The 27227-nt window shown below is 43.4% G+C and overlaps 1 protein-coding gene across 4 annotated transcripts in view; it reads left to right on the forward strand.

Annotated features, from left to right (window-relative positions):
- The window catches only part of VAV2 (vav guanine nucleotide exchange factor 2), a 284485-nt gene that overhangs the window by 163905 nt on the left and 93353 nt on the right, over positions 1–27227 (forward strand). For all 4 annotated transcript variants that reach the window (XM_067541859.1, XM_067541857.1, XM_067541856.1 and 1 more), the window contains one exon: positions 9058–9116. In XM_067541859.1, the coding sequence (XP_067397960.1) occupies positions 9058–9116 (59 nt within the window). The remainder of the gene's footprint in view (positions 1–9057; positions 9117–27227) is intronic.

The following is a 27227-nucleotide window of genomic DNA, read 5'->3' on the forward strand; positions in this document are numbered from 1 at the left end:
TTGATTTTCTATGGCATTGCAGCAGCCAGAGCTATAAAGCCGTTCTGATTGTTACAGCCCTTTTGAGTATGGTTCAAGGGACTAGCAAATGTAGAAGTTATTGCTTACGATTTCTTGTGCCTCTTGCAATATCATTTCAAAGTTACAGCAGCCACGGTTCTACTTGTTCAAAGTTTAGAACTGTGCCTTGATTTCATTACAGGAAATGAAAGATCTGGCCTCATCAAATGATGAAAAAGAAAATTGCCAATGGATTAATTCCCTATGGCAAACATGGCTTTGTTTATTATCTCTCATTCATAAAGAGAAGGGAAAAAAACTACCACCTCTTCAGTGCTTTGGATGAAGAAGGGAGGAGGCACTAAATAACTAGAATAGTAGCCCATTATTTAATATCATAGCTGTATTATTAGTGGTAGCAATATGTGTCTCTATTATGGCAACACTTGGGGTATAGCTACACTGCAATACAACACCGCTGGCTTGGACTGCAGGGCTGTATGATTACAGTGTAGACATTTGCACTCGGGAGCCCTCCCCACTCTGAGGGACCCAGAGCCCATGCTCCAGTCTGAGGTCTAAGCTGTAGTTTTATGGCCCCAGGAGCCTACGTCCGCTGACGTGCACCAACCACGGATGTTTTATTGCAGTGTAGACACACCCTTAGAGGCCTCAACTGAGATTGGGGTCCTATTGTTCTTGGTGCTGTACATACATATAGGCAGCAGATAATTCCTGCTGTGAAGCGCTTATGATAGAAACAGAAAAATATGACAAAGGATGGCAGAAAGGAAGTGTTATCCTTATTTTAGGGAACTGAGTTACAGAGACACTAAGGCTTCAGTTTAGCAAGCTCTTAAGCACTTGCATAATTTTGGGTTGGGGCCTAAGGACCTTGTACACAGGGAGTCTGTAGAAAGAGCAGGGGCTTGAATCCGGATCTCCTGAGTCCCAGTGCAGTGCATTAGCTCCTAGACAATGTTGGAGATGATAATGCTTTCTTGACACTAGAACAGTTGCTGTTCAAACCTCCTTTTTCAAAGATGCTGAGCATTTATAACTTCCATTGAGTCCTTGGAAGGTATTTGTGCCCAGAACCTCTTAAAAAGCAGACCACATTTACTTATGTGCCTAATTATGGATTCAGGTGCCTTAACTATAGACAGCCCCATTTGTAAATTCTAGCCATTACTTATATTCACCATAAGCAGAACCAAAGTTGTTGGCTTTGATGTGACAAGATGTTCAGAATTCAGTTAGTTCTACATTTAAAAAAAAAATACCTTGAAGTAGCAAATCATGTACTTTATCCTTAATTTCACTGGAAATCAAACTCTGTTGTAATGGTCTATGTCTCACAAGCTAACTCTCGTGCTTAATAAGCCTGATAAGTAATAGCACACTGCAGTAGAGTCTCATCAAATCAATGAAGGGCTTTTCCTACACTATTTTAAGTCATGCACAGTATGAACTTTATCTGATGCTGCACACTGGATTGCATATCGCATTATTCATTTGGCTTAATAATTTTCAAATGTCACTAGCCTCTGGTGAAGCTTTCCTCTTTTATAACTCCTTCTGTCAGAGGATCTCAAAGCAATTATCTGGAGCTGTGCAAATAACAGATTTTTTTTTTTGTTTGTTGGTGATTCTGAAAAATTAGAAAAAAAATGGTTTTGTGTTTAACTGAAAACAAAGATTTGGGGAATTTTTTGGCGAATCAAACAGTTGAAAAAAATTTTTTTTAGTTAATAAGAAAAATGTTTTGATCTAATTTTGAGCATTCTCAAAGGGTTTTGATTGTGTTTGTAAAATAAAATTAAAGGAAAGTTTGATATGAAAAGTCATTTCAAAACCAAAAAAATCAAAATATTTTCTTAAGAAAATCTTAAAACAAAACATTTTGACTTTTTTGAGGATTTTTGGGGGGCGATTTCGCCATGAAGAATTTGAAACCAGCCAACATTCACGAAATATTTTGGTATCACCAAAAAAAAGTCTCAGCTGAAAAAGTTCATCCAGTTCTAGTTCATCCTCATTTTATAGAGGGGGGGATACTGAGGTACAAAGAGGTTAAATAACATGCCTACGGTGGGAGAAGGGTGGTCAGACGAGTTTTGGCAAGGTTGGGAATAGAACCCAATTTCCCTGACGCCAAGTCATGTGGTTTAACCTTGTTTCCTTTCCTGCTGCTTGTCATATTTTAAAAGGGAAACTCAACATTTATTTTAAAACGCTCATTAAAATGACAGTTTGTACATTTGTCCTTTAAAGTGCTAAGATTGATGTCGTGTCATTCACATGAAGGCAGTGTTTTGCATAGCCTGGGAGGTTGCAGGCAGGGCTGGCTCATGTTTTCAAGTAGAGTTGGTGTCTCTCTTTCACGTTCTCTGTTTGGAATGTATTTGTTCGCTGAAGTGTGACAGTACCAGAAATCACATTTTTACTTGACATTTCTCAGAGTCACAGTAAATGAGGGAACTGGCCAGAGATAAGCAACACAGGAATGAAGGTGAAATGTAGAGCTGGCTTCTCAACAGCTACTGTCAATGGAAATGGAGCTTCTTTTCATTTGCTTTCATTTTTTTCTTCTCCTTGGAACTTTCAGTCAGAAGAGCTGTTGACTGTCTCAAGCGCCTTGTTTGGGGTGGACAAATCCTCTCATTAGTTTCGGTGAATTGTTTCACCTGGAATAAAAAAAAAAAGAAAAAATTGGTTCAATTTTTTTTTATTTTCAGAAAGGTGTTTTTGTTTTGGAATTTTCCTTGACTGGACTTTAAAAACATTTGAAACGTTGTTTTTAAACCCTCAAATAGAAACAAAATGTTTAGTTTTGAGTCAACCCAAATTACTTTTCATTGTCAAAGTATACCTGGGTGAGGATCTTAGCTGTAACTTGGACTGAGGGGTAGGGACTGTATTTTTGTTCTCTGTTTGTACAGTGCTTAGCAAAATGGGGTCCGTGACTGGGGCTCCTGCTCTACTGCAATACTAGTGGTGCTGCTGCTGCTGCAGCTGATCTGGTGTTTGCTCGAATGTAACTTTTAAACCCTCTCACCATAGGTGAAGGCTCAAAGCTATTAAGCCAAGCAAATGCCAGCAATAGTAGCAAAAAAGGATGCTTTGTCTAATAAAATAAGTCCCTAATTTTAGCTGTGTGTTTTGGATGGACTGTCTAACCAAATCTAAAGAGAGGTGGCCGTGTGAGCTATTTGGATAATGCCCTCCATTGTGTCTTTGATTTGTCAAAATATCGGCTTCTGGAAGTACTCTGTTCAGTTGTGCTGTGACAGGAAGATGTCCAACGTGCAGGGAAAGTTCCTTCTTTCACTCTATATATTCACTGTATAATGTTTCTGTACTGATCTCCATGGTAATGTTTTAAGCCAGAAGAAACTTGGCCAAGTTTTGACATTGGCTAAGTCCTGCTCTCGACTTGCTGAATAATTCAGGTTCTCTGTTCTCCATGTAAAAGTCAACTGTTAAATGCAAAACTATGGCACATCTTTTGTTGCCTATCGTGCTTCAGTTCCAAGCTGCGTGTAGCAGGAGTTGAAGAACAGAAGGTCCCTCCTGCAGGCCTCAGCCTGTTAAAAAGCTCCAAGCTGGAATTTATAATAATTCTCGGTTAGAGCAAATGGCAGAGTGAGAAAGGCTGCAACATCTGAACGAGGAAATAGGGACTTCTGGGGTGAAATCCTGGCTCCACTAAGGTAAAGGGGACCCATTGACTTCAGTGGTAGTAAGATTCCACCCATGAAGTCTTGCACTTTTTCTCACTCCTGTACAAGAAAAACAACAGATGAGTCTCTTCATTTACACACTTATCTTGTCATTGTTAGGGTACTTCATGTAAGATGCGATTCCCATTGCTCATGCAGTCTACCCCTTCCCAGCAATATTGGTTTAACTTTTCAGTGCCTCGGAAAAGCCTTTTTTATGGCCATTGCAACAATGATAGCAATCCATGTAGTGCACATCTTAGGTCATATGTATCATGTGTTAGACGTTCTCTGGGAGACTTGCAGTGATGGCATAGCCGTGTTGGTCCCAGGGAATGAGCGAGAGAAGGTGGGTGAGGTGGACCAACATCTGTTGGTGAAAGAGACAAGCTTTCGAGCTACACAGAGCTCTTCTTCAGGTCTTCCGGGGGTGAAGCAGTTATAGCTGTATGTATTAATTGTTGGGATTTACGCATTATCTTTCCCCCAGAATAGCGTGACACTAAAGCATTTGCCACCCATATATCTGATGTCTACAGCTGGACTGAAACAATACCAGCAAGCAGCAGTTTCTCTCCATCCTGATCTCTGTAGAGTGCTGGTGTTCAGAATTGTCCATAAACTCATTCTTCCCTCGGTGTCACTACACTGACCCAATGACCCAGCCTGGTGTTTGAGGCCATTTTGCTAAGGGAGGTACCATATTCCAGATGATACATAAAACTGAGGCCCTGAACACTTGTGGTCATTAAAGCTTCCATAGAACTTTTCATGTTCACCCGAGTGGTCCTGGTAAAATTCCAAGGTGGGTAATTATATTCCGCCTCCCTATGCTCCTTTTCGCATTTCACAGTCTTCCTCTTTGCTTGTTTGCCCATACCAAAGTGAAACATGACCGAATTTCACTCCTCTGAGATCTGTCATTGCACCAAAGAGTCCCATAAACCCCCACTCCAGAACAAAACAAAAGTAGGCCTTTCAGCTACCTTAGACTGCACATGGGGAGCCAAGGACGAAAGCTTTTGGAAACCCTTCCCTTCTGCAAAGCAGCCAGCGAAGTAGCACTGACATACCAGGGATGTGCCTTTCAAATTCCTGACAGTGACTTTGGAAAACTCAGAAAAGAGATGATTGATTCCCAGAGAAACCACCCCAGGGTTTACAATGAACCCAGCACATGCTGGGGCCGGACTTCGGGAGCATAGTTAATGCCATGCAATTACCCAGGCAGTGCAGAAATAATCAATAAAGCTCATGATTACATACCTCACTACTGGGTCTTGATGCTTTGCTTTAAGGTGCAACTAGGGGCATGTTATTAACTATCCTAAGAGACAGCAATAAAAGTTCTGCCTTAATGCGGTAGGGTCGTGCTGAGCCCTAAGGACCGCTCTTCACAGCGGGATTGAGTGTTCAGTGGTTTTTCTTCTCTGTCTGCTGTGCAGGTCAGCTGCGAGGGGTGACTGTCTAGCATCGTTCACAGCAACTTCTCATATAGAGACTCAGGCACAATAAACATCATAGTGGGGTGAAGGTGAGGGGACCTGGCACGGCAGCCATCTCTGCTTTTCTCTTCACACCACTCGAACTCCACGCCAGGCTTTGGTGCAAACCACTGACTGCACGGGGTTACTGAGCCTCTCTGAGCTGGTGGTTTTCTACATACACCTCCCCTGAGGGAGCACTGCCTAGTTTTCACTATTTATTTTAATTGCATGATTTGTGAAGGTGGTGGTGGTTTTATCATTGACTGTAACTCTGAGGGGTCCTTACTGAGATCAGGACGTCTGTGCTGCAGAATTGGAGTAGGGTTGACAGGGAGATGGACTACATGATCTACCAGGGTTTTCCCATCTTCATTACGAGTTCCTAAGCTCTTCGTGTGATTCTGTGATAGCATTAGGGATATCTAAAAAATTCACTGTCTAGCTTTTTTATTATTATTATTCCTTATGAACGTTGCTGGCAGTCTTTTATCAGGGATAGGGTAGGATGGGACACATGATTTCAGCTTGATTCTGGGCTTCTAGGCCACTCGGGGAGGACAAAGGAGCCTTTAAAGTGAAAGTGGAGGCACCCTTTGTGGAGGCTATGTCCTGGGATGATCTAGAGCTGCCATTAGGTCTCTGCATCAGCTCTGTTCCCAGCCTTCAGCCCAAGATGTGTGTCAGGAGCGTAGCCGGAGCAGTCTGTCCTGCGGCTACGCTTTGCCCAACCCCGAGACTGCTCTAACTTACAGGAGACTCCATGGCCCTAGAATGCAGGGGGCACTAAGATGTCCCATGTCCCACCAGATTAACTGAGAATCAGATTTGTATCTTTGCCTGGACCCAATCTGGAGCACGTGGAAAGCAAAAATAAACTAGATTTCATTGTAAGGGGCTGATCACACTTGTGCCCATGGGGGGCCTGTCTGATCTGGGCAGATGCAGGGACCCGTCTGCATGAAGTTCATTGCAGAATCATTGCCTAGAGTATGAAGTTAGCCTGAAGAGAGCCTCTAAGCTGCATTTCCTCAATCGATTGATTGAGCAAGAAGCTTTTCTTATGGGTTTGGCTGCATGTGTGTGTGTGCAGGAGGGAGACAATGAAATGTAGCTTTTCCTCTTCATGTCAGCTCGAAAACCAGAAAGAAGCGTAGCAGAAACAGATGGAATGCCTCTGGCCTAGGCTTTTGTAGGTCAGATGATTGTTTTTCTGCTTGTTTGGTAAATTTAACTCCATTTAAGTATCTGTCTCCTCTTAATAATATGTTCTTTTTCCTGACCTCTTTACAAATCATAAATGACAGTTACATTCAAGTGGCAGAACAACTGTGGGGACCAGTGCTCAAGGGCAAGGTTTACAATGTTGGCAGACTGCTGGGCTGATTGAGAATTCTCATCTTTGGCCAGAATGTTTGCACCTTGGATGACATCCTCTGTGTGTGGGGGGGAGGGGACATGTCTTCTGCTATAATCACAATTGCAACAAGTCTGGGAGGGGGAGGGGCGCCGGAGGGCTGAAGGTTAATGAAATAACTTCTGCTAAATGGGGTAGAATACTCACAATGGGATTTAGTAAATTATAATAGCTCAACACTTTGTTTTTAAACTGCGATACCTGCAGCTCGCATTCTGTAACACACACGAGCCCAGATTCAGCGAAGCGCTTGAAAATGTGCTTAACTTTAAGAAGTTGCATAAGTATATGTATGCATTGACTCCAGTGAGACTTATGCACATTCTTTTAAACATGTTCCTGAGTATTCTGCTGAATAGTAGCATTGCTAGCTCTATGATTTTATAGCGGGTTTCATGATATTTGGTGTTTTTTCTTAGTCGGAGTTCCTGGAGTCATGTTATTACACAAGAATCTCCTCTTTAATTAGAAAAAATATGATTTAGACCTCATGGTTGCAAAGAAAAACTTGAAGATGTGAACTCTGAAGACTCAAAAACCTGAAAGTAAACAAAACGAACACCAAATCTATTATTTTTTAAAATCTGGATTAAAAATAATGAATCTCGTGATTTGGAATGTTTTGGTAGGCTTTGGTCATACAAAAATAGGGATGCTTTCCTGAATTGCGGCCAGGGAGAATAACCCATAGCATTTTGAGACTACATGGCAATACTAATTTTACTGAGTGATTTTTGTACTTTCAAATGGATTTTATAGAGATCTAAACACTTGTGTGCATAAATGAGAAACTACTGCAGAATCCGTTCAAGTGGAAGATACATCACAAGACATATATCTTTTGGCACTTGGCTAGAAGAGATGTTTAAGCTGCTGTATGCAACTAGAATATTTGCCTTTTACTTTGCTGCATCTTTTGCAGCTATGGGTTTTCCCTTGTTAAAGGGATGCTGTCCTGATAAAAAGCTATTTAAGCATATAAGTGTACTACTTATTTTTCCTGCAAGTATGCTAGACATCCTGCTGTCCAGATAGAAAGATGTGCCCAGGAGAGCTTACAGATTCTTATGTGAGTGACTAATTCCACTGAGATCAGTCAGGCCTGGTTAATGCCACTCGTATGTTTGCAAGGATTTTAATTTTAGATGTGACTCAGTGAAAAGTTAGCAGGATGGGTTGAGTAAAAATAATAGTCCGAACAGTTTTTAAGCACTTATGGCATGTGCATACCTTGATGATTCATTTAAAAGTGGTTCTGCAGGCTAGATCTGAAGTCATTTCTTGTGTAGGGGGCCGCATGAGCATTAAAGGCAATGTTGTTGGTGAAATCAAGAGAGTGGGGAGTGTGTGGGGTGGATCAAAGTTGTAAAAGAATGGAATAAATTATCTGTTGGTATAAATTAGCATAACTCCCTTGTGGTCAATGGAGTCACACTCATGTACACTAGCAGAGAGTTTGGCTCTGTGTCAAATATGAAAGCAAGGAGGATTCATGTAGGATCTTGAATGCCAAGGACAGGACAATGAGCCCTTTACCTGCATCCTTGACACCACCTTAGAGTGCTGAAGCGGAAAGCTCTTCACAGACAATGTGTGTCCCTCCCAAGGCTAAAATTTGTCACTGCATAAAACCATTAGCGTGGATCTAGAATTATTGTGCATGAGCTCTGAGATGGAATTCCCTTGTATTACATTGTTACATATTTGTTTTCTTTACATTAGAAGGTTAGAAATTTTGTTTGTTTATATTCAGCGGCAAAAATAAAAGTTGTTAGTGTTCAGATGACATTCTATCAATACTATCATCACTATGTGCTGTCACATCAATACTTAAAGACCTTGTGTGTTGTCTTCTAAACTGTTGCAATGTTTGGAAGCCATGGGGAATTTGGAATATACATGTCAAGTTTACATATTATGGGTAGGAGTTTTTTAAAAAATCACCAAACGTGATCTAGAAACACAAATCCCACCAGATCAGATGTGTGTTCCAACTTGTTTAGATGTTTTTTGAAACTCTCACAGTACACCACAAAATACTACTTTATCTCTCTTTGTGTATCCATGTATATAATGAACTTCTTTCTTTTGGAATGACGAAACAATTCTAGTTTTATTTTGCCTCTTGATAGGGTTGTGATCTCAGTTTTAAAAAAGTTAGTGGGGGAGGGACAATCTTTCAATTTCTTATTTGTACCTAGCACAATGGGGTCCTGATCAATGACTGGGACTGCTAGAAACTCACACAACAGATAAGAAAGGCCGGTTTTTCAGATGGGCAGTGCACGCACTTTTCAGTAGTAGTCAATGGGATCTGCAGATACTCAGCAGGTCTGAAAATCGAGCCCCAAGTATCTTTCTCTCCATTGGTTTTGGCTATATCTTCCCTTTCCTACTGTAATCACATCAGGTGTTTTTTTTTTCTCCTTTCCAGGTGATATCGGCTGTATCCAGACTTTCCCACCACAGTATTGTTCAAACCAAAGGAATTAGGTAAGATTCTTTTAATGTGATGCTTTAGATAAATATGGCTTCCCCTCCACTGCCAACATACTCTCCTAGTGCTTAATCACATTGGAATCTATAAAGATAATAAATTGGCAGCATGTGTGTTAAAATTAGACCTCAGACAGACTGACTTTGTGATCGGTACATGGTGCTTATGAAAGTGTGCTGCTGACTACTGCTGGGGAAGTGTATGAAGACTCCTCCCTGGGTCAAACCAGGGATGTCTTACAAATGTACTTGATAGTTACAGAATTTCTTCTGAGTTAGGTCAGATAAATTGAAGTATTTAAGTGCATTTAACAGACTCCTGGAGAAGTTTCTGTGAGGGAAGCACCATCCATACTTTTTCTCTTAACTCCATCCATACTTTTCTTGTCTCTTGTTGTAATCTGGTTGTCTCTCATGGAATGTCCAGTTGTGAATCAGGGTCTCTGAAAAAGAAACACAGAACCTGGAGGAAGACTCACCAATGTCTGTCCTCTTTGCAGTCGTTATCTGCTAGAGTTGTCAGTGACTTCATAGCTGCCTTTACCTTCATGATCATCAGCTATTCTGCTCATGCTGGCCATATGCTCATAAAGGGGGATAAAACCTAGGACAAAACCGCAGGTCTTTGCTACCTACAGCTAAGGGAATGCCAGTGTAACAATCTACCTGGCATTGTGCTCCTGTAATTGCTAATTGTTGGCAAATTTCCCAGAGGTGATGTTAATCTGGAACTTCATTGCATATGTCTTCTCTCCCCCCCCCCCCCATCTCAATTTAAAATAAAAAGCCCACACTGTGAAAAATGAGGATGCTGCTCAGTTTCCTGAGGATTCACATAGTGTTTAATACAGAGAAACTGCTGGTTTTCCTGTTTGCTAGGACTTGAACAGGTATTTAATGGAGGTGAACAGTTTTGGTTTACGGGCTATTTTGCACAGTAGTTGGGATCTTTTCTCTATTTTCCAAATTGCTTAAACAATAGGGAAGGTGTTTTGAAAAACAATCCATGGTACAAATCCCTCCTCCCTGGGTCATCTTTATGTAATTCTTTGCAAAAAGGTTTTAAATTATTGGGTTGCTTCCAGTGCATTTTATTAGCCTGTGAGACAACAGCAGAGCAAAGAGTGCATAGGTAGTTTGCATGTTGTGTGCAGTGGGCACAGGTACTGGATGAGGGGGCCAAAGGGGACAGGAAGATGTTTCCTCCTTCTAAGTTATTTACAGTTGTGTGCAATAATTCTGCGAGACTCCAGCCTTTTCACCCCAACTGTCCTTACGTATTATGGTGACTGCACCTCTGTTCTGTACATTCCCTAAAGAACCTACGCAGAGGGTTTGGGTTTTTTATACAAACTCTCTTATGGCATCTGATAGGATCCTGGATTGTTCCATCCCGGAAAATTGGGATCTTGGCTACGCAAGCCTAGTTACTTTTCCTTTGAATAAACACCCTGCTGTCTTGTTGGATCTACACCCAGCCTGGCCTGAAACAAAGCACCACCACAAGTGTGGCTGTTCCCCGTTCCTAAGGCTCACTTCAAAGGCTCGCTGCTGTCATTGAAATGCTAATGACTGTTAAATAACCAGCCGGGAAAGCCCAAGGAAATCAGGCTCCAGGCACTGAAATGAAGGAGATTATGTGGACTAGTTGGAGATTTTGGTAGTTCACAACCTCCCGGGCTAACATGGAGCCATGGTTTCATTGGGCTGGCATCATGGCAACTGTTGAAAGAATAGGGTAAAGCTATTTCCTCCTTTAAAAAATTCAACTCATTCTTGAAGATCAGTGTGGGAGGTTTGATGCTGACATTTGTTGACACACCGATCCCCTTCCCTGTGATTGTCTGATTCCCCTAACCTTGGGGGAGCAGGTTTCCAGCTGCCCCCTGGGCCTGCACCTGACAGCAGTCCCCCAGGACCACAACTATTAAGGCCTGAGCTTCTGGACAAGGTGTTGTGTAGCTCTTGTTATGCCCAGCCAGCTGGAACTAGAAAGGGAATAAAGCTGACCTCTTGCAAGCTCCTAAAGCACCAAGGGAACGCTGAACACCACCCTGAGCTCCACGGAGGTGGCAAAACACCCCATGTGCCAGCGAGGGCAGTACTGAAGGAGCCATGGCTATCCAGATCATCTGGCTCTGAAAGGAGCTGCATTAAGGGCACGTGCTATGACTTTAGCCACTGGGCTGCAGTAGATTCCTAGTGCAGGCTTGTTGGGAAGAATGCCTTCCTTTTGGACCTCTGCCCATGGCAGGCTAGCTGCCGGGCAGAAATGGTGCTGCTGTTTGCACATACAGGGTGCTGTTGTTGATTGAGTCATGGTCTAGGACAGGGGTAGTCAATCATTTATTTATTTGGTCAAGGTTCAAATTTCTTGGTGAAGGTGCAGTCAAGGTCCAGACTCCAGAGAAACATTATTATCCATCGCAATAGCAATAATGATGGTGATAAGTCAATAAAAAGATTTTGCAGTCCATTCAAAAACATCTGCTGGTCTCGATTTGGTCTGTGGTCTGCCTACTGACTACCCCTGGTCTAGGTCTGGACACAGGAACTCCTGAGTTCACTTCCCAGCTCTGATCCTTTCTCTGTGGCCTTGGCTCAGTCAACTCACCCCTTTGCTTTAGGCCTGGTTTACGCAGAAATTTTGTACCAGTCTAACTATTGGTTTGGAGGATGATTATTTTTGTTGTTGATTTTACAGTAATAGTTATATCAGTGCACAGTCATAGCATACAGCTGATTCCCCTTCCCAAACAAGAATAGGCATAAAGCACCTTTATACTAGTATAGCTGTATTTGCATCAGGGGGTTTGTACCACCTTAACTATACAGATATAGTTAAAAGGATGCAAGTTATGAATGTAAGATGAGCCCTAAAAAGCGACAGATTCCACAAGGTACAATGTGTAGTGTAGTGAGTGAAAGATTGTAAAGTGCTTTGAGGATCAAAAGCACCATCTGAGTTAGGCACTGTTTATTATTCAGAGTAGTCTTGAGACCTGGAGAACACTATAATGATTATTATTTTAAGGGAAAAAGAGCCTCAAAGCATTTTGGGAGTAAGGGGAAGGAAATCCACATCTATAAATTACACTGACATTGCAAAAAGTAATCTTTAAAATGTAGGTCCTGGTTTGGCGTGTTGCATATGCCATCGTGCAGTTCTCTCACTCTTTTTTTCTAGTCATTCATACCTTTCATATTGAGGTATTAGTACTTTATAGTAAGAGCAAACTGGCCATACTGCTAAGCCTGCTGTAGATAAATAACATTCTCCAAGGCCTGAATCACACTTCCATTGAAGTCAATTGAAAATTTAATGGTGGGCTGCTTCGAGCCACAAATCCAGTAGATGGTTGGGATGCAAAAGATATGATGGCTTGGAGTCCATTGGTGTTATATTTTCCCCCTACAGTATATCTATTAAATTATCATATTTATTTTACTACAGGCCTTTAAAATTCCCACTAAACTCTCTTATCTTGAAGACTTTTGCATAGTAATTACAGAAGCAAAGAATGCTGATGACACTTTTTTTGGCTTCTGACTCCATGTCTTCCCTACATGTTAACTCCATCTTCTCCTGTTCGTCAACTGCCCATATAAGAATAAATAGTGCTGATCACTCTCTTCAACCCCCCCCCCCCCCAACTTCTTCCTCTTGCCACCATCACCTACCCCAGCAATAAGAAAATACATTTTGTCCACCCCTACATCTTTTTTAAGTAGGTGATTTCTTGCACCATCATCACAGAAGCCTTGACTATGGAAGCCAAGCACAGATGAATCAACTTTAATCTATGCAAACCAGCAACAGCTTTTGCTCTCTGAAATGCCTGCAGACGTCTGCCATCTCTGAACTGACCCCTGCTCCTTGTTATGCAAGTCTCCCCAGATAACAGCAATCCCCTCCCTGCCTTGGGGAAGTTGTCTTTTATGGATGTGTTAAGATCCCAGAGTCTCAGCTCAAGCCCAAACCCCAACGTCTACACTGCAGCCCAATCTCTGTGTGCCTGAGTCACCTGACACAGACCAGCCACAGGTATTTTATTGCAGTGCAGACATAACCTACGGGTCTGATCCAAGGCCTGTTGAAATCAATAGAAAAACTCCCACTGACTTTGGTGGGCTCTGGATCAAGCCCTAAATGCTTAGAAAACCAAGCATGTATAGTCCATGCATTGTAGGTAAGCTGTGGCAGCCTTTAGCACTGTTAAATGAAGGTGTTTTCTCCCCAATGCATGTTTGAGCTCTAGACTTTGAGATCACACAGGAAATTTAAAAAAACAAAACAAAACCCCAACTCCCCAAGCCTATTATTTTTCTTAAATATGTTCCATGACAATGCAATCTCCCACGAAGGACAGAAAGATAAAATAAAACTCCTATGTTACTCAGTAACAGAACAAATCTTTCCACCTAATAAAGACTTTCTAGATACATAAACCTTGCCAGAGAAGCCCTGTGTCACAGGGTAATTCAGTTGGCTGTTGGAATAGCGATGCAGCAATTATAGAGTGTTTCCTCCAAAGGACAAGCTACAAACAGCAAAACATGGCAAAAACCTATCGCTAATGAAATGTTTTGTTTGCAGTACACCACTAAGGTTGGACTTAATATATGGCAGCTGTAGCTAAGGCTGGTGCTGCATGTTTACTTCTTGTGCTGTGTTATGATTTCAGTGGTGGATTTTAGAATTCGTTTGGAGTGCAGCGGCTAGCACTTAGTGTGTGTTACATTGACTCATCTCCTGGCTGGTGCTCTTGCTTCTATTGATTGCTAAGATAAAAATGGATTTATCTGTTGCACAAGGTTGTTTGTTGAACATAAGCTGTTATCCGCCCCACCTTCATTTCCCCACTAATTAAACAACCCTCCCCCGCCACACATACACAATTACAGGGACCACCACCCAATGTCTGTTGTACTCTGGATTGTTGCTGGGCAACAATCTGGGGATGAAAGCCAGTTTGGTTTCAAACCATTACACACTAGTGACCATGTCCCTTGTCTTTTTGAATACTGTTCCGTGCATAATGAGCTTCTTGATGCTGAGGGAGGTTTATTGGTACCTTAAGAAGAGAGACATTTTCTGCATGTATCTCTGATTGAAGGCCTTAAAAGGAAGAGGATGATGATCTGGTTAAGACACTAGACGTAGACTTAGAGGACCTGGATTCAATTCCTGACTCTGCCCCAGATTCCCTGGGCAACTCTGGTCAAATCACTTAATTTCTCTGTGCCCCATTTTTCCATCTATACAAAGGGGATGATGATACGTCCTTTGTCTTGTCTGTTTAGAGTGTAAGCTTTTCTGCAAATGTTATGTGCATTTGCAGCACATAGTACAACTGGGTTCTGATCTCAGGTAGGACCTCTAGGTGCTATAGAAATTCAATAATAATATTTTTTCTATAGCACTCCTCACTGTCATAGCTAAGTGTAGTCACAATGCATGTGCTTAAGTATCTTGCTGAATCGGGGCAGAAAGATTAAGTGATTTGCCAAAGGAAGTCCATGGCAGAGCTGAGAACTGACTTCCATTCCCCTGAATCAGTCCTGTGCCTCAACCAAATGACCATCCCTTGTTCACTCAAGCCTTGTGCTTTCTAAGGTGTGTTTGCATGTTGGGCCCCATTCCTTGAAGTCCAGGGCAAGTCTCCTATTGACTCCAATGGGCACAGAATTGGTCCTTGTGAGGGCATTTTTTTCTTTCATTAAAGTGCTGGAATCCATGTTGCGCAACCCGGCAGGGGGAAAGCAGCAAATTAGAACTAGCCCATGTGGGGCCAGGTTGCCAAATACCCTTTTAGAATCATCCAATGTGGCCATTGTGGCTTGCTGACTTTGTGCCTTAATTTATCCCACTAGGGATGCGATATGATTAGTATCCTCGGAAGGCAAACGCAAGTGGTATATGGATTATATACGGTGACACAGTGCTTGTAATTACATCGCAGCTCTTGTTTGCCTGATTATGAACAGCACATACAGGAAACGTTCTTGCATTGTGTGTGATCCCCGCCGGTCTCCAAGAAATAAATACGTTGGTTCAGGAGACGGCAGCTGGGCTTATTCCCAGCCACACACATGTGGTTGCTGTTTAATTGCATCTACAGTGTGAAAACATCTTTCAAGCTGGCTGCATATTCCTCTGACACAAGGAGGGCACCAGACGTTATTGGATGCATTTTGAGGCTTTGAGAAGTTTTAGTGTGTTGTAGCCACATTTTTGATTATTAACCAGTCAGGTTAAATAATAGGGAGGGAGAGAGATAGAATGAGGATAAATGTTGGAGAGATTGTGGTGAAAGAGGAGATTTTAAGCACATGCAGTAGACATGTCCAGTCATTAGAGAGTATTGGAATGCAATTCATAACCAAATATTACAAAAATCTATGACTCAGTAATCCTTTGATGGTCCTCCTGGGGCGGGGAATGGTCAAACAAAAAGAAATGAAGAATTAATCTCTCATCTGATAGCAGGGGTGCTGGAACAATTTTTATGGTGAGGGGTGCAGAGAGTGATTGAACTAAACTGTAAAACCTGTATATAACGGAAACCACTTCAAGCCAGGGGTACAGCAGCACCCGCTGCACTGCTAGTTCCAGCACCGATGTCTGCTAATGGATGTTAGGCTATTGATTAGCCTCCGTGCAAAAAGAAAAACAATCCAAAACTAGAGGAATGGTTTTTTGTTTTTTTTAACGAGGGAAGTTATGGGGAAATTAAGGCACCAATTACATATCCAGAAAAATAGAAAAAAGACAGACAGCTATTTAGTTACCATTTGTTCAGGACTTAAAGGATATTCTCTTGCGAACAGACTACCAAAACAGCAGCACATCGGGCAGTGATTTGTAAACCCGTTAAAAATTCCTAAATAAATAAAGTCCCCTTGAGGAACTAGCATCATGCTACTTTCTGCTCCTTGGCAGACTGTCTGAACATAGAACGTATTTCTTTATTTTACGTATAGGAGCGTAGGAATTTCCATAGCAGTTGTGATGACCAATGGTCCATTTCATTCCAGTGTATTGTCTTCGACAATGACCAGCACCAGATGCTTCCAATGAAGCTGCTAGAAAACCTGCAGCAGGCAGCTATAAGATAATTTAAGTATAGGCATAGTTTCTTCCTTACCCCCATTATTTAGAGGTTGCCTTATATCTCTTCCAAATCTCTTTGGTTGAAATCCTGGCCTCATTGAAGGCTTTTTGACTTCAGAAGGGCCTACTTTTGTTTTGTTTTTTAAAAACCTCGCTACTGTAATTCTGGAAATTCTCAGTATCCATATAAATGTCCAAAGTCATTTTTTAATAGTATGAGACTCTTGGCTTCAATAATATCTTGTGGCAGTGAGTTCCACAGGCTGAATGTAGGCTGTGGGGGAGGGGGATGGAAAGCATGTCCTTTTATCTCTTTGAAATGTATATTTTCCTTGGAAACCAAGTTCTGCAAGCAGGGTAGGAGGGTTAGAAATAATGGTTCATGCTGCCTCATCCATTTTTAATGTGCGTGTGCAGTTTATCTATTTGAAAATATAAAGCAGTTAGTGTGTTCTAAGAGCCATCCCTGAAAGTAAATCCCTTATGTGTGAACTGAAACCCCTGAAGTGAGTGTGCAATGACACTGTAGCTAATAAAATGTATTTCTTTCTTTTTTCTTAAATCCCACTATTGGCAAATGGAGGTGGGGAGGAGGAATCTTATTTTGATAAGACCTCTTGCAAAGTGAGGGCACTCAGCCTCCTGGCAAAGTCATGACAGTGCACTGACCCAGCTGCTTTGGTGGAGGGAAAGAGAATGGGTGGGTGCTTGTGTGTACTTGCTTCGGGGAACTAGGTCTGGATTCTGACCTTTTCTTGAGGCTTTTTTTTCACTGCAACTCAGAGCTGGATTTTTTGCCTCAGGGCCCCGGTGTGTGAGAGTAATCCTGAAGCAAAGCCTCGAGATAAGGCATGTTAGTTTTACCGCAAAGTAAACTTGCCAAGGCCTGCACTAAAGCCCCATCTGGGGTTTGTCTTGGCAAGTTTAGCTTGCGGTAAAACTGAAGTGCCTTGTTTTCCCTTTGTTTTTGCCTCTGGATAGCTCACAACACTAGTTGCCCCAAGGTAAAACAAACAACAACCTGCATTCTTTTTGAGCAGTGAAGACAAGCCCTTGGCTGGGAGCGTGTTGGCCAGGGGATGCATACAGCTTGTTGCCGAGGGGATGCATTTGATCTCAAGGCAGAGAGAACTGGTGCTGCTGACTATGGAGCCTGGAGAAGTCACAGCAGCATGGGTGCCCTCCATTGTATGCCAGCAAATGGGGTGCATGATTTAGAGCAGCCCTGAGGGAGTGGGCAGCTGGGGTTCTGTTCCTCGCGGAGCCACAAACTTGCATGGGAGCTTTTGGGCATTAATCACCTCTGCAACTCAGGCCATTTGTTTGTCTAAATGTGGATGTATTTTAGGCACCTAACTGTGACTATGCCAGCTTCAAAGCCGCCATGCCTCAGCTTCCCCACCTGCAGAATGTGACTAGTGCGTGGGAAGGAAAGATTTACTTCTGTGATGTCTGTAAGGTGTTTTCAGCTCTCGCCTAGGAGGCACCACATCAACATGAATTGTTATTTATAGAAGGGCCCAATCCAGCTCCTATTTAAGTAAATGAAAAGATTCCCATTGATGACTGCAGTGGGTGTGGGATCGGGCCCCATTGTGTAAAAGGCTCAGGGTGATACTTGCAGAAGTGCCTAAGCGACATAGGGGTGCAGGCCCCATTGACTTCGCATTGGCCTTGTGCTCCCAGCTCATTCAGGTGCTTTGGCAAATCCCATCCTTTGTCTCTAAAACAGAGTTGTGTGCTCTGACCTCTACTTTTGTTCCAGGATTTGCAGGAGGTAGAAGGCTCGTGGCATAAATAAAGACAAGCAAAATATCAAATCAATGCATCTCTTCCTTGATTTATCCCCTGCTGTGCTCATGTTCATGCTGACGTACTCCAGCCGTGAATTCCAGAAATGGAAGAGTTGCAATAAAGGAATGGGATACAAAGCCCCATTGAGCCATCCACATGCTAATGTCAGCTAGCTCTTATCAGCCTAATGTTGCTTCAGAAGCAAGTCCTAAAGAGTGTGTTGCTTTTCTTTTGTTACAGCTGCTGTCGCTTGCACCATTGAGCCCCCTGCCATGAAAAATTGCAGTGTTACTCTCCAGTCCTTGACTTGTTCACGTAACTGTCATTGCTTTACGATGTGTCACCATGTTTGTAAAGGCTTGTGGCATTCTGCCTTTAAATCCTATGCTCTTTGTTATTTCCTCTTTGCCCAGCACAGGGTGTTGTGATGAAAACCTCTCTTGCAGGAGAGAGATGACAATAGAGGACTGTCAATAGGACAAAACAGGCTCCCGCTATTGAGGTTTAAACCCATGTGGCTGTGGTTTACACAGTGCAACGTCCTTCCCCTGTTCCCATCCTGAGGAGCGCGGTTGTGATACATGGGAGGCTAGGGGAGATGAAATCCTCCCTCCCTTCCGTCTCTCAGGCTCCCTCTTCTGCTATGCCTCCACTCAGTGAGGAAAGGGGACTTACATAGCAACAGATCCACAGTCCTTGCTTCCAGCCTCCCTCACCTCTGCGCTGTCCCCAACCGCCCCAGTGTGTAGGGAGTTAGGATCTGCAAAATGCAAGACGGTGTGGAATCCTGGCATTATTGGGCTCTGACACTGCCTCCTGCTTCGGTTGCAGAACTGCACCCGTTTAATTGCATTTGGGGCCCTCTGCGGTCGCTGAGAAGGATGTTGCCCACTCTCTTTAAAGGAACACTGTCAAAAATGGACATGCCTACTGGTTAATTGGCCTCTGCAAGGAGCCTGGTTTTAAGCAAAGATGGGCCAGTTCTCAGGTCATGTACCTGAACCATTGAATGCTGGAGATTTAGCTCAAGTGGGACTCTGCTGCCACCCACCTTTTGTCAGCAAAACCAAAGCCAGACTGACAAGATTTTGCATCCCTCAGCCCAGCTCTGCCTTTAAAACAAACTGCCCTGCCTGCAGTGGGGAAGAAAATCGGTTAGCAGCCTCAACAAGGGCTGAAGCTTTGACATCGCTTGAGCTTCTTTGCTAAAAAACCTGCAGATAACACTAATGAGCGTGTGGGGAGAGAGGGGGGTTCACATGCGTGTTGTGTGGTCCCTCCCCTCAGCCTGCCTGTACTGTTTGAGGGATTATATTGTTATAGGACGACTCCTCTCTGGAGCGGTGAAGAAGCAGCATTCCTGTGTGTTACAATCTTTGGAAGAAGGAGGATGGTGACAGACTAAGCAGGCAGCTGCTCTGACTTGTCCATACAGCAAACAGGGCTGGTATCTCTGATTTTCAGTAAATGAGCCCCAAGAGTTTCCCCGTCACCTCTCCTGGCATGTGTCTGTCACTGACTTTCTATCAAGCCTAGAGGAAGCACGCCCAGGTGCTTGCCTCTCTCCAGGGTGATGATTTCTGAAATGGCACCCAGGACTAGAGCTGAACGAATACTTGATTTTTTTGTTATGGTGGCCAAACTTGGGGTAGATTCATTTTGTGAGAGACCATTCCTGGCCTGAAGCACTTCCAATCTCTAAATAGAAGAGAGACACAAAAGGATGGGAAGGAAACAAAGGCACCAGGGAGGTTTAGTGGCTTACCGAAGGTCACACAGCTGGGAATAGAGTCTAGATCAGTGGTTCGCAACCTTTCCAGACTGCTGTACCCCTTTCAGGAATCTAATTTGTCTTGCATACCCTCAACTTGCACCTCACTTAAGAACTACTTGCTTACAAAATCAGACATAAATAAAATAGTATCACAACACAGTTACTGAAAATGGTTGACTTTCTCAGTTTTACCATAGAATTATAAAAGAAATCAATTGGAATATTAACATTGTACTTATATTTCAGTGTATAGTATATAGAGAAGTATAAACAAGTCGTCTGTATGAAATTTTAGTTTGTACTGACTTTGCAAGTGCTTTTTATGCAGCCTGTTGTAAAACTAGGCAAATATCTAGACGAGTTGATGTACCCCCTGGAAGACCTCTGCGTACCCCCCATGGGTTACATGTACCTCCATTGAGAACCACTGGCCTAGATCTTTTGTCTCCCAGTCCAATACTTTATCTGTTGGACCAAAGTAGGCCTGAATCAGAACTCTCATATCCAAACTCCTTCACACCTTGCGTGTTCATTCTGGAATTGAATCCAGAGATCGGGCATCATTCTCCCTTTTTGCCTGAACCCAAATACTGCGTGGGAGCAGCCTTACATTTGGTGTGGGGTTGATATTGGAAACAGAAGTTTGTGTTCCTCCCAACAAAACTCAGCTCCTGTAAATCAAACATCAGGCCCACACAGGCCAGTCCTAACATAATTAACCAAGAAGAAATCACTTCTGCTCACCCTCCTGGAGGAGAGAGAGGATAATAAGTGAAAATCTTTTATATGGATTTGAAAAAGTTTTCTTGTGTAATGCAGCCCTCGTGCTGTTTGCATTTGGCCTTTAGTCCCTTCACCCCCAAGGATGATAGCTCAACTCAGGATGCAGCTCTAGCCAAAAGTGAATCTGACAAGCAATTAAAGTCTCTAACGATTCAGTTTGGGAATATTTGCAGCCAGTGATTCTGAGAAGGAGGAGGTACTAATGGGATCTCTTCTTTTAGATGGTTTATTTTACTAGGACCATTTTATTCACTGTCATCATGCTCTCAGTAATTACCTATGCCCATTATATCGACATATAATGCTATTGCGTATCTATTAGGCATGGTTAAATATTACTATAAAATGGATTTAGAAGGTTGTGTAATGAATCCATGTCCTGAAAACGCACATGGTTACTATATAAATCTCTCTCATGCCTGGGAAGCTGGGACTAAAACCCTGCTCCTTCGCTCCAAAAACTTATGCCTTTGTTGCCTGAGCTGAAAGAAGATTTTTACCTGATGATGGCAGTAACTCCCATATCCTGGCTGTCGACCAGTTGCTAGAAGGCAACAGCTTTCTGTCATTCATATACTCAAAACCAGTACGCTACAGATAGCGAATGTATGTAGTGACTTCTGTTGTGGGAGCTTATTAGGGAGAGGCACCAGCAGTCAGGAGTGGAAGAGCAAAGTGACTAGAAATAGATTGAGAAGTCAGGCTTTATTTTGTACTCAAAGCAGGCTGTGTTTTACCATATTCATATTTTATTCATATTACAAACCCAGGGGTGGCACTCTGTGACTGATTTTCACATGGGAGGTACCATCCTGGAACCGACCTTTGTAAAGCCGGCTGTCCCAAAGACACTTTCTTTCCCCATTTTTTTCAATACAATACCCAACAGGATAAACATGATCTTAAGATTTTGTGACCTCCTACATCTCTAGGGATCCAAGTTGAACTTGTTTCCTGCGGTGAAAGACTAGTGTGTTAAAACTCCTTTACACTAATGCCACAAATTGCTTTGATGGTGTGACGAATGCTTGCACTGCACTGATGTGCTCCTTCCTCATCTGCGTACAGTCATACTGATGCTGCAAAGAGTAACAGACCCCATATTCTGTATAAAGACTTCGTGTTACCTCTGGGAACCTGAGGGACAGTCCGAAGAGACAAATGCTAGAGTGCTCTAAAACACCCAAATAGACTCTCTTATCAAGACATTACACCAGCGGAGGATCTGCTCCTTAAATCGTCATATCTCCATGTTAGTCATTGAACTCTATGGAGCTATGGCAGTTTACATCAGTTAAGGATCTGGCCTTCAGGACTTAAAATGATTTCTTGGTCCAATGCACCTAACCGCTAGGACTTGCTGAAGGGATAGAAACATGCCAAGGGGATACAGCACTAGAGAAGAAAAGTAAGGAACCAGCTCAAAATATGGGCCATGTTTTATATCCGTGCTGAAGAGTTGAACCAAAACCCCAGATGCAAACCACTGCTGTACGTTAGAAAAGCTTAGATCACTGCAAGCCCCTGGCTGCCGACTGGTCTGAGTTGAATTCCTGGATTTGACCATCCTGAAGTCTGTAAAATGTCAGATCCAGATGGCGATTTGCCGGTGGAGATTGGCCGCTGAGAAGTGATACAACTGGAGAACTCCACATTGATTAGTTTTATCCCCTCAGGAATTTGGCAATGCTACCCACACTTGTTTGGGAATCCCGCCATCTGTCCATTCAGAGAGGAGAGCTCTCTCTCTGACGCCGCGCCTCTCTGGTTTGCTTCCACTGGATTCATCCCAAAGACTGATAAAGCTGCTGAAAAATCTATTGTTAGAATGGGACCAGCTCCTGAATTGAAAGAGGCTGGGATGCAGCGAGATCCAGTGGAGAAAGCGCCACCCTCCCCAGACTCAGCCTCTCCCAGTGGGTCAACCTTCTCCATGCTCGAGGTCAAGTGGCCCCAGTCTGACCCCCCCTCCCCCCCCACCCCTTTCCCACAAGTCTTTTAGAAAAATATCAAAACCTACCTCGGAATTGACTGCAGGAGCTTGACAAACAGAGGACATGGACGCTATTGTGTTGAGTCCCTTGGACCGGCATTCAATGGACATTGATTCCAGCAGTAAAATAACTGAAAACGTAAGAATGGCCAGACAGGGTCAGACCAACGGTCCATCTAGCCCAGTTATGTCTGGCAGTGGCCAGTGCCAGATGTTTCACAGGGAATGAACAATATTGGGCAATTCTTGAGTGATCCATCCCCTGTCGTTCAGTCCCAGCTTCCATCAGTCAGAAGTTTAGGCATACTCAGAGCATGGGGTTGCATCACTGACCATCTTGTCTAATTGGACTTATCCTTCATGAACTAATCTAATGCTCAGTTTAGGCCTCTAGGCACTGCTTTAATACAAATAATGAACAACAATAATGCAGATTAGTTTGGGAGAAATTACGTACGGGTGTCTCTTTATATTTCTGTTGGTACATAGATGTTTCTTATGGTGATACCTACTCATCAGGTGCTTGTACAGGATACATAGATAATCTCAGCTGCTGGGACTATTAAAAATATTTTCACACCATGTGAGGATTTTAGGTAAAACATATTTTATACAGGTTTTTTCTTTTAATGAAAATATGAACTAGTGTCAGGAAATTGCAGGAAATCATGGGGAAACTGTTAATCATCCTTGGAATGTATTGCAGTTCTTCACATTCTGGCTCTGGTGTTCTGCATAGATGTAGCTTATCTTTATATTTTTGAATACAAAGGTAGAGTCAGCATAGCATGAATAAGAATTGGGCATGTTGGCCAAGTTATTGCTTTCTTTTGTTTGACAATGATGAAGTTAATAATCTGGCACATTTTGTGACCTACTGGCCTATGGCTTGGTCTGTCTTTCTGATTTCTCAGACTCAAGAGGGTTGGTGTGTTTGAGCTCAGAATGGTGCTGTTCCCTTCATGAAAAAATACATCATCTGGCCCCACCCAGCCTCTGACATCAGAGCATTTCAAGTGTTGGGTAGCGGAGTTTGGGGTGAGTGCGTGTGCGCATGTGTGTATTTTGCAGGTCCCGCTCTCTGCCCGATCTACAGGTTTGTGTCTGCTTCAGCCAGAGCTACGAAGTCTTGATTCTTCAGATGAAGTTGTAGCAACTCATGCTGTTAACTCTGCTGGTCCTTGGTTCAGTTCTCAGTGAGTTGGCCAACATATGCACATGTAAAAGAAATATGCATATGCGCACGCAATGACAGATATGCATGTCTGTATAGATGAGACCTTTCTCTGTGAAGTGGCCCTAGCCCAGAGTACTTTAGTTTTTTGCTCCTTTCACCCTCATCATTTTTGGAACCTCAAGGAGCTCCCCATTTTGCCCTCCCCCTGCAATGTGGCTAGGTCTTGTCCTCCTGAAGGAGGAGTGGACAGGACTGGTGCTGCCCAGTCAGAAATCTCTCCAATGGAAGAAGGTTGTTTCTCAGGAATGACATCTCCAAGTGATTTCGGGCATGTCTTCACTGCAGCAGTTAGCTCAAGTGATTCCACTGGAGTTAGCCTAGCTCAAGTGAGAGTGTCCACACTGCAAACACCACTGAGCTAGGCAGAGATTGGATTAGCAGCTGATGAACTGTGCTAACTTGAACTGTTGCCTGTAGCTGCATTCCTGCTGCATTCTTAGATCAAGCATCCACAGCCCCCAACCTTCGGTGGACTCTTCCCACCCCGACTCCTGGGACAGGCAGCTAGCTTTAGTTTAACGTGTCACCTAACTTGAGTAGGGAGTTTGTGTGTGGATGGGAATTGGGTTGGGGCACCACTCAAGTGATCCTTGAGCTAATGCTGCAGTGAAAACAAGCCCTAAATCACTGCGAGGGGTCATTCCTCAGGGCCAGGAACTCCCAAATTCTCACCCTGGCTCTGCTGGAGGATTACACCCTCATATAATCCCTCTGTCTAGGCTTCCCCATCTGTAAAATGGTGCTACCGACCTCAGAGGGGGCTGTGCAGCGCCCCAGATGTTCATGGCACATGGCGTTTACAGTTTTCAGACTATCCCTTTCTTCCTGGGAGGCGGTCAGTGCTTACTGGCAGAGACGTCAAGCCCAAATGCGTGCCTAGATGTCTTAAGGATTTATACAGCCTCCCTTCCTGTAGTGTCTGAGCCTCCCACAGCCATTAATGTATTTATCCTCACGTCCCTCCTCTAAGGCAGGACCGTCCTGTTATCTGTATTTTACAGATGGGGAACTGAGACACAGAGAGTGACTGCCCCATGGTCACACGGGGAGTCTGTGCACAGCAGGGAATCGAACCAGGCTTTCCCCAGGTCCAAGCTCGGATCGGAACCAATGTAGCAAGCTGACTGGAGGTGGAAATTGCTTAGCATAGATTCCCCCCCCCGCCTTTCTTCTCTCTAAACATAGTTCTGTCCCAGCAAGCAGCCTCAGAGAAGCCATACTGGGCAGCGGGTCAGATAAAGCCATACACGATACAGTACGCCATCAGTTGCAGGTTGTGGCATTTTCAAACTTGGTTTTCTTTTCTATTGGGGGCCCTGGCCAAATTGTTTTTGGTGATTGTGGAGTTAATACCATGTAGAGGACTTTTTGCTTAAAGGAGAGAGGTTCCCTGTACGATTGTATCCATCTGTTACTGTCACAGTTGAGCTGAAGTGAGGAGAAAGCAGCACCACATTTTACAGCTAAATGATTGTATGTGTCAAACTTTTTTTTTACACGCGATAATGTGTTGAAACATAAAAGTAGATGAACTGTTGTTCTCCTCTCTTGTTGTCTCCAAAACCACTTGCTTCAGATCTGAGTTAAAGATAAACCCGGGTATATAGCTAAATGCTGGCACTGCCCAGTATAGTACAGTAAGCCCTAGTGTGCACTGGGGTGGCATGTAGGGTACGCGCAGCTACATGCTGCACTGAGAAGCAGGCTGTGGCCACACCGCTGTGTGTAGCTCCACGGGTCAGTGAAAGGCTCTGGCTGGGAGTCATGCCTAACCATCTATACTGCTGTTTATACCCGGGCTGGAGGGGACTACCTGTGTATGGACCCTGCACGCAGCCAAAGGAAGTGTGCAGTGTAGGCATATCAGAAGATGAGGTAACTATGATCCTGGGATATCTTCTTGCCCCAGTAGAGCTCTGCTGAACAAAAACTTGCAATGATAAGTTTTATGACACCCAGACCGCCAGTAAAAGAAAATCGTAATTGTTCAATACAGCCCTTGGAAAGTTTGCACAGTGTGAGGCTTTGCTTTTGAGATATGAGTAATGTAGCGGAACAGTAAGTTTTTAATTAAATTCAGAGTTTTCCATCTTTGCACTGTAGGATTCTATTCTGCTTTTTAATAACGCCACTCTTTGGCATTTATATGGTACTTCTCATCCGTCTCAAAGCATTTTACAAAGGTGAGTCAATATCATTATTCCTGTTCGTAGATGGCACAACTGAGGAACAGAAAGGTGAAGTGATCACCCGCTGTTTTGTACAAGTCAGAAGTACAGCTAGTAAAAGAACATGAGGGCTCTTGATTTGTCAGCCATACTCTCCTCACAGCTGCTTTATCACCAGAGGAACTTCGCTGCGTTCAGTACTGACTTACTCTCTTTGCAGTCCCACTGAAACCAACGATGAGTGTGTTTTCAATCGTGATTGAAGCATTGTGAAACCTCATGGCTTTCAGTGAACCACTCCATGGGTGTGCCCAAAAGGATTACATTTCTGCCTGATCCCAAGAGGTCCATTAAAGCTTTTGGAAGCCAAAGCCAACGGATGACAAGTGACCTACAGCAAAGGTGTAATGAGATGGCAGGGGGAGAAGATCTCATGTTTAGAGAGTAACTGATCACCGTGTAAGAAAAGAAAAGGTGGTTAAAAACCTGGCTGTTTTGACAGTTCCAGATATCTGAGATCACAGTACTTCCTGATGAGAAATGTGTTCTGAGATTAAAAATATATGAATGCTGCACAAACATTTAAGACCAGCCTTCAAGAGTGAACAGCAAGCACTCTAAGGGTATGTCTACACAGCAATTAAACACCAGCAGCTGGCCTGTGTCAGCTGACTCAGTCTCATGAGGGGGGAGTGTCCCAAGCCCTGAACATCTATGCCACAATATTACCATCCTGCAGCCTGAGTCCAGTGAGCCCAAGTCAGCTGACATGGGCAAGCCGCAGATGTTTAATTGCAGTGTAGACATACCCTTGGTGTTCCAGGGAACCCGGGTGTAAAACAAATACATATACTCACCCCATAGGTTAAAAAAATCTTTTCAATCCACTGGAAGTATTTAACACCAACCAATCAAACCCCCTCTTGGTTTCTTGGCTGGATCCATGGCTACCCATGAAACATCCAGACCCTTACATCCCAGGAGGGCTATGTAAATGCAGGCGAAACCGAAGGCTCTGACAGAAAAGTGACCTTCAGTAAGTGTGCCATATGGGCCGCAAATGCTTGTCTAGGACTGGCTGGTTGGAGTAGAAGCTCTTTGTCACAAAAAGCGATGTCTGCATGCTGCAACAGTTGTGAATGTGATTCTTTTTTATAGATGGGATTTATTATAAGCCATGCCCTGGAGTTCCAAACCGTCTCAGCCAATCAGGCTGTGGCATCAGAAGCTGCCTGTTTAATTATT

This window comes from Emydura macquarii, unplaced genomic scaffold, assembly GCF_026122565.2.
Source record: "Emydura macquarii macquarii isolate MOO-44397 ecotype Brisbane River unplaced genomic scaffold, CSIRO-AGI_Emac_v2 contig_691, whole genome shotgun sequence".
NCBI lineage: Eukaryota > Metazoa > Chordata > Testudines > Chelidae > Emydura > Emydura macquarii.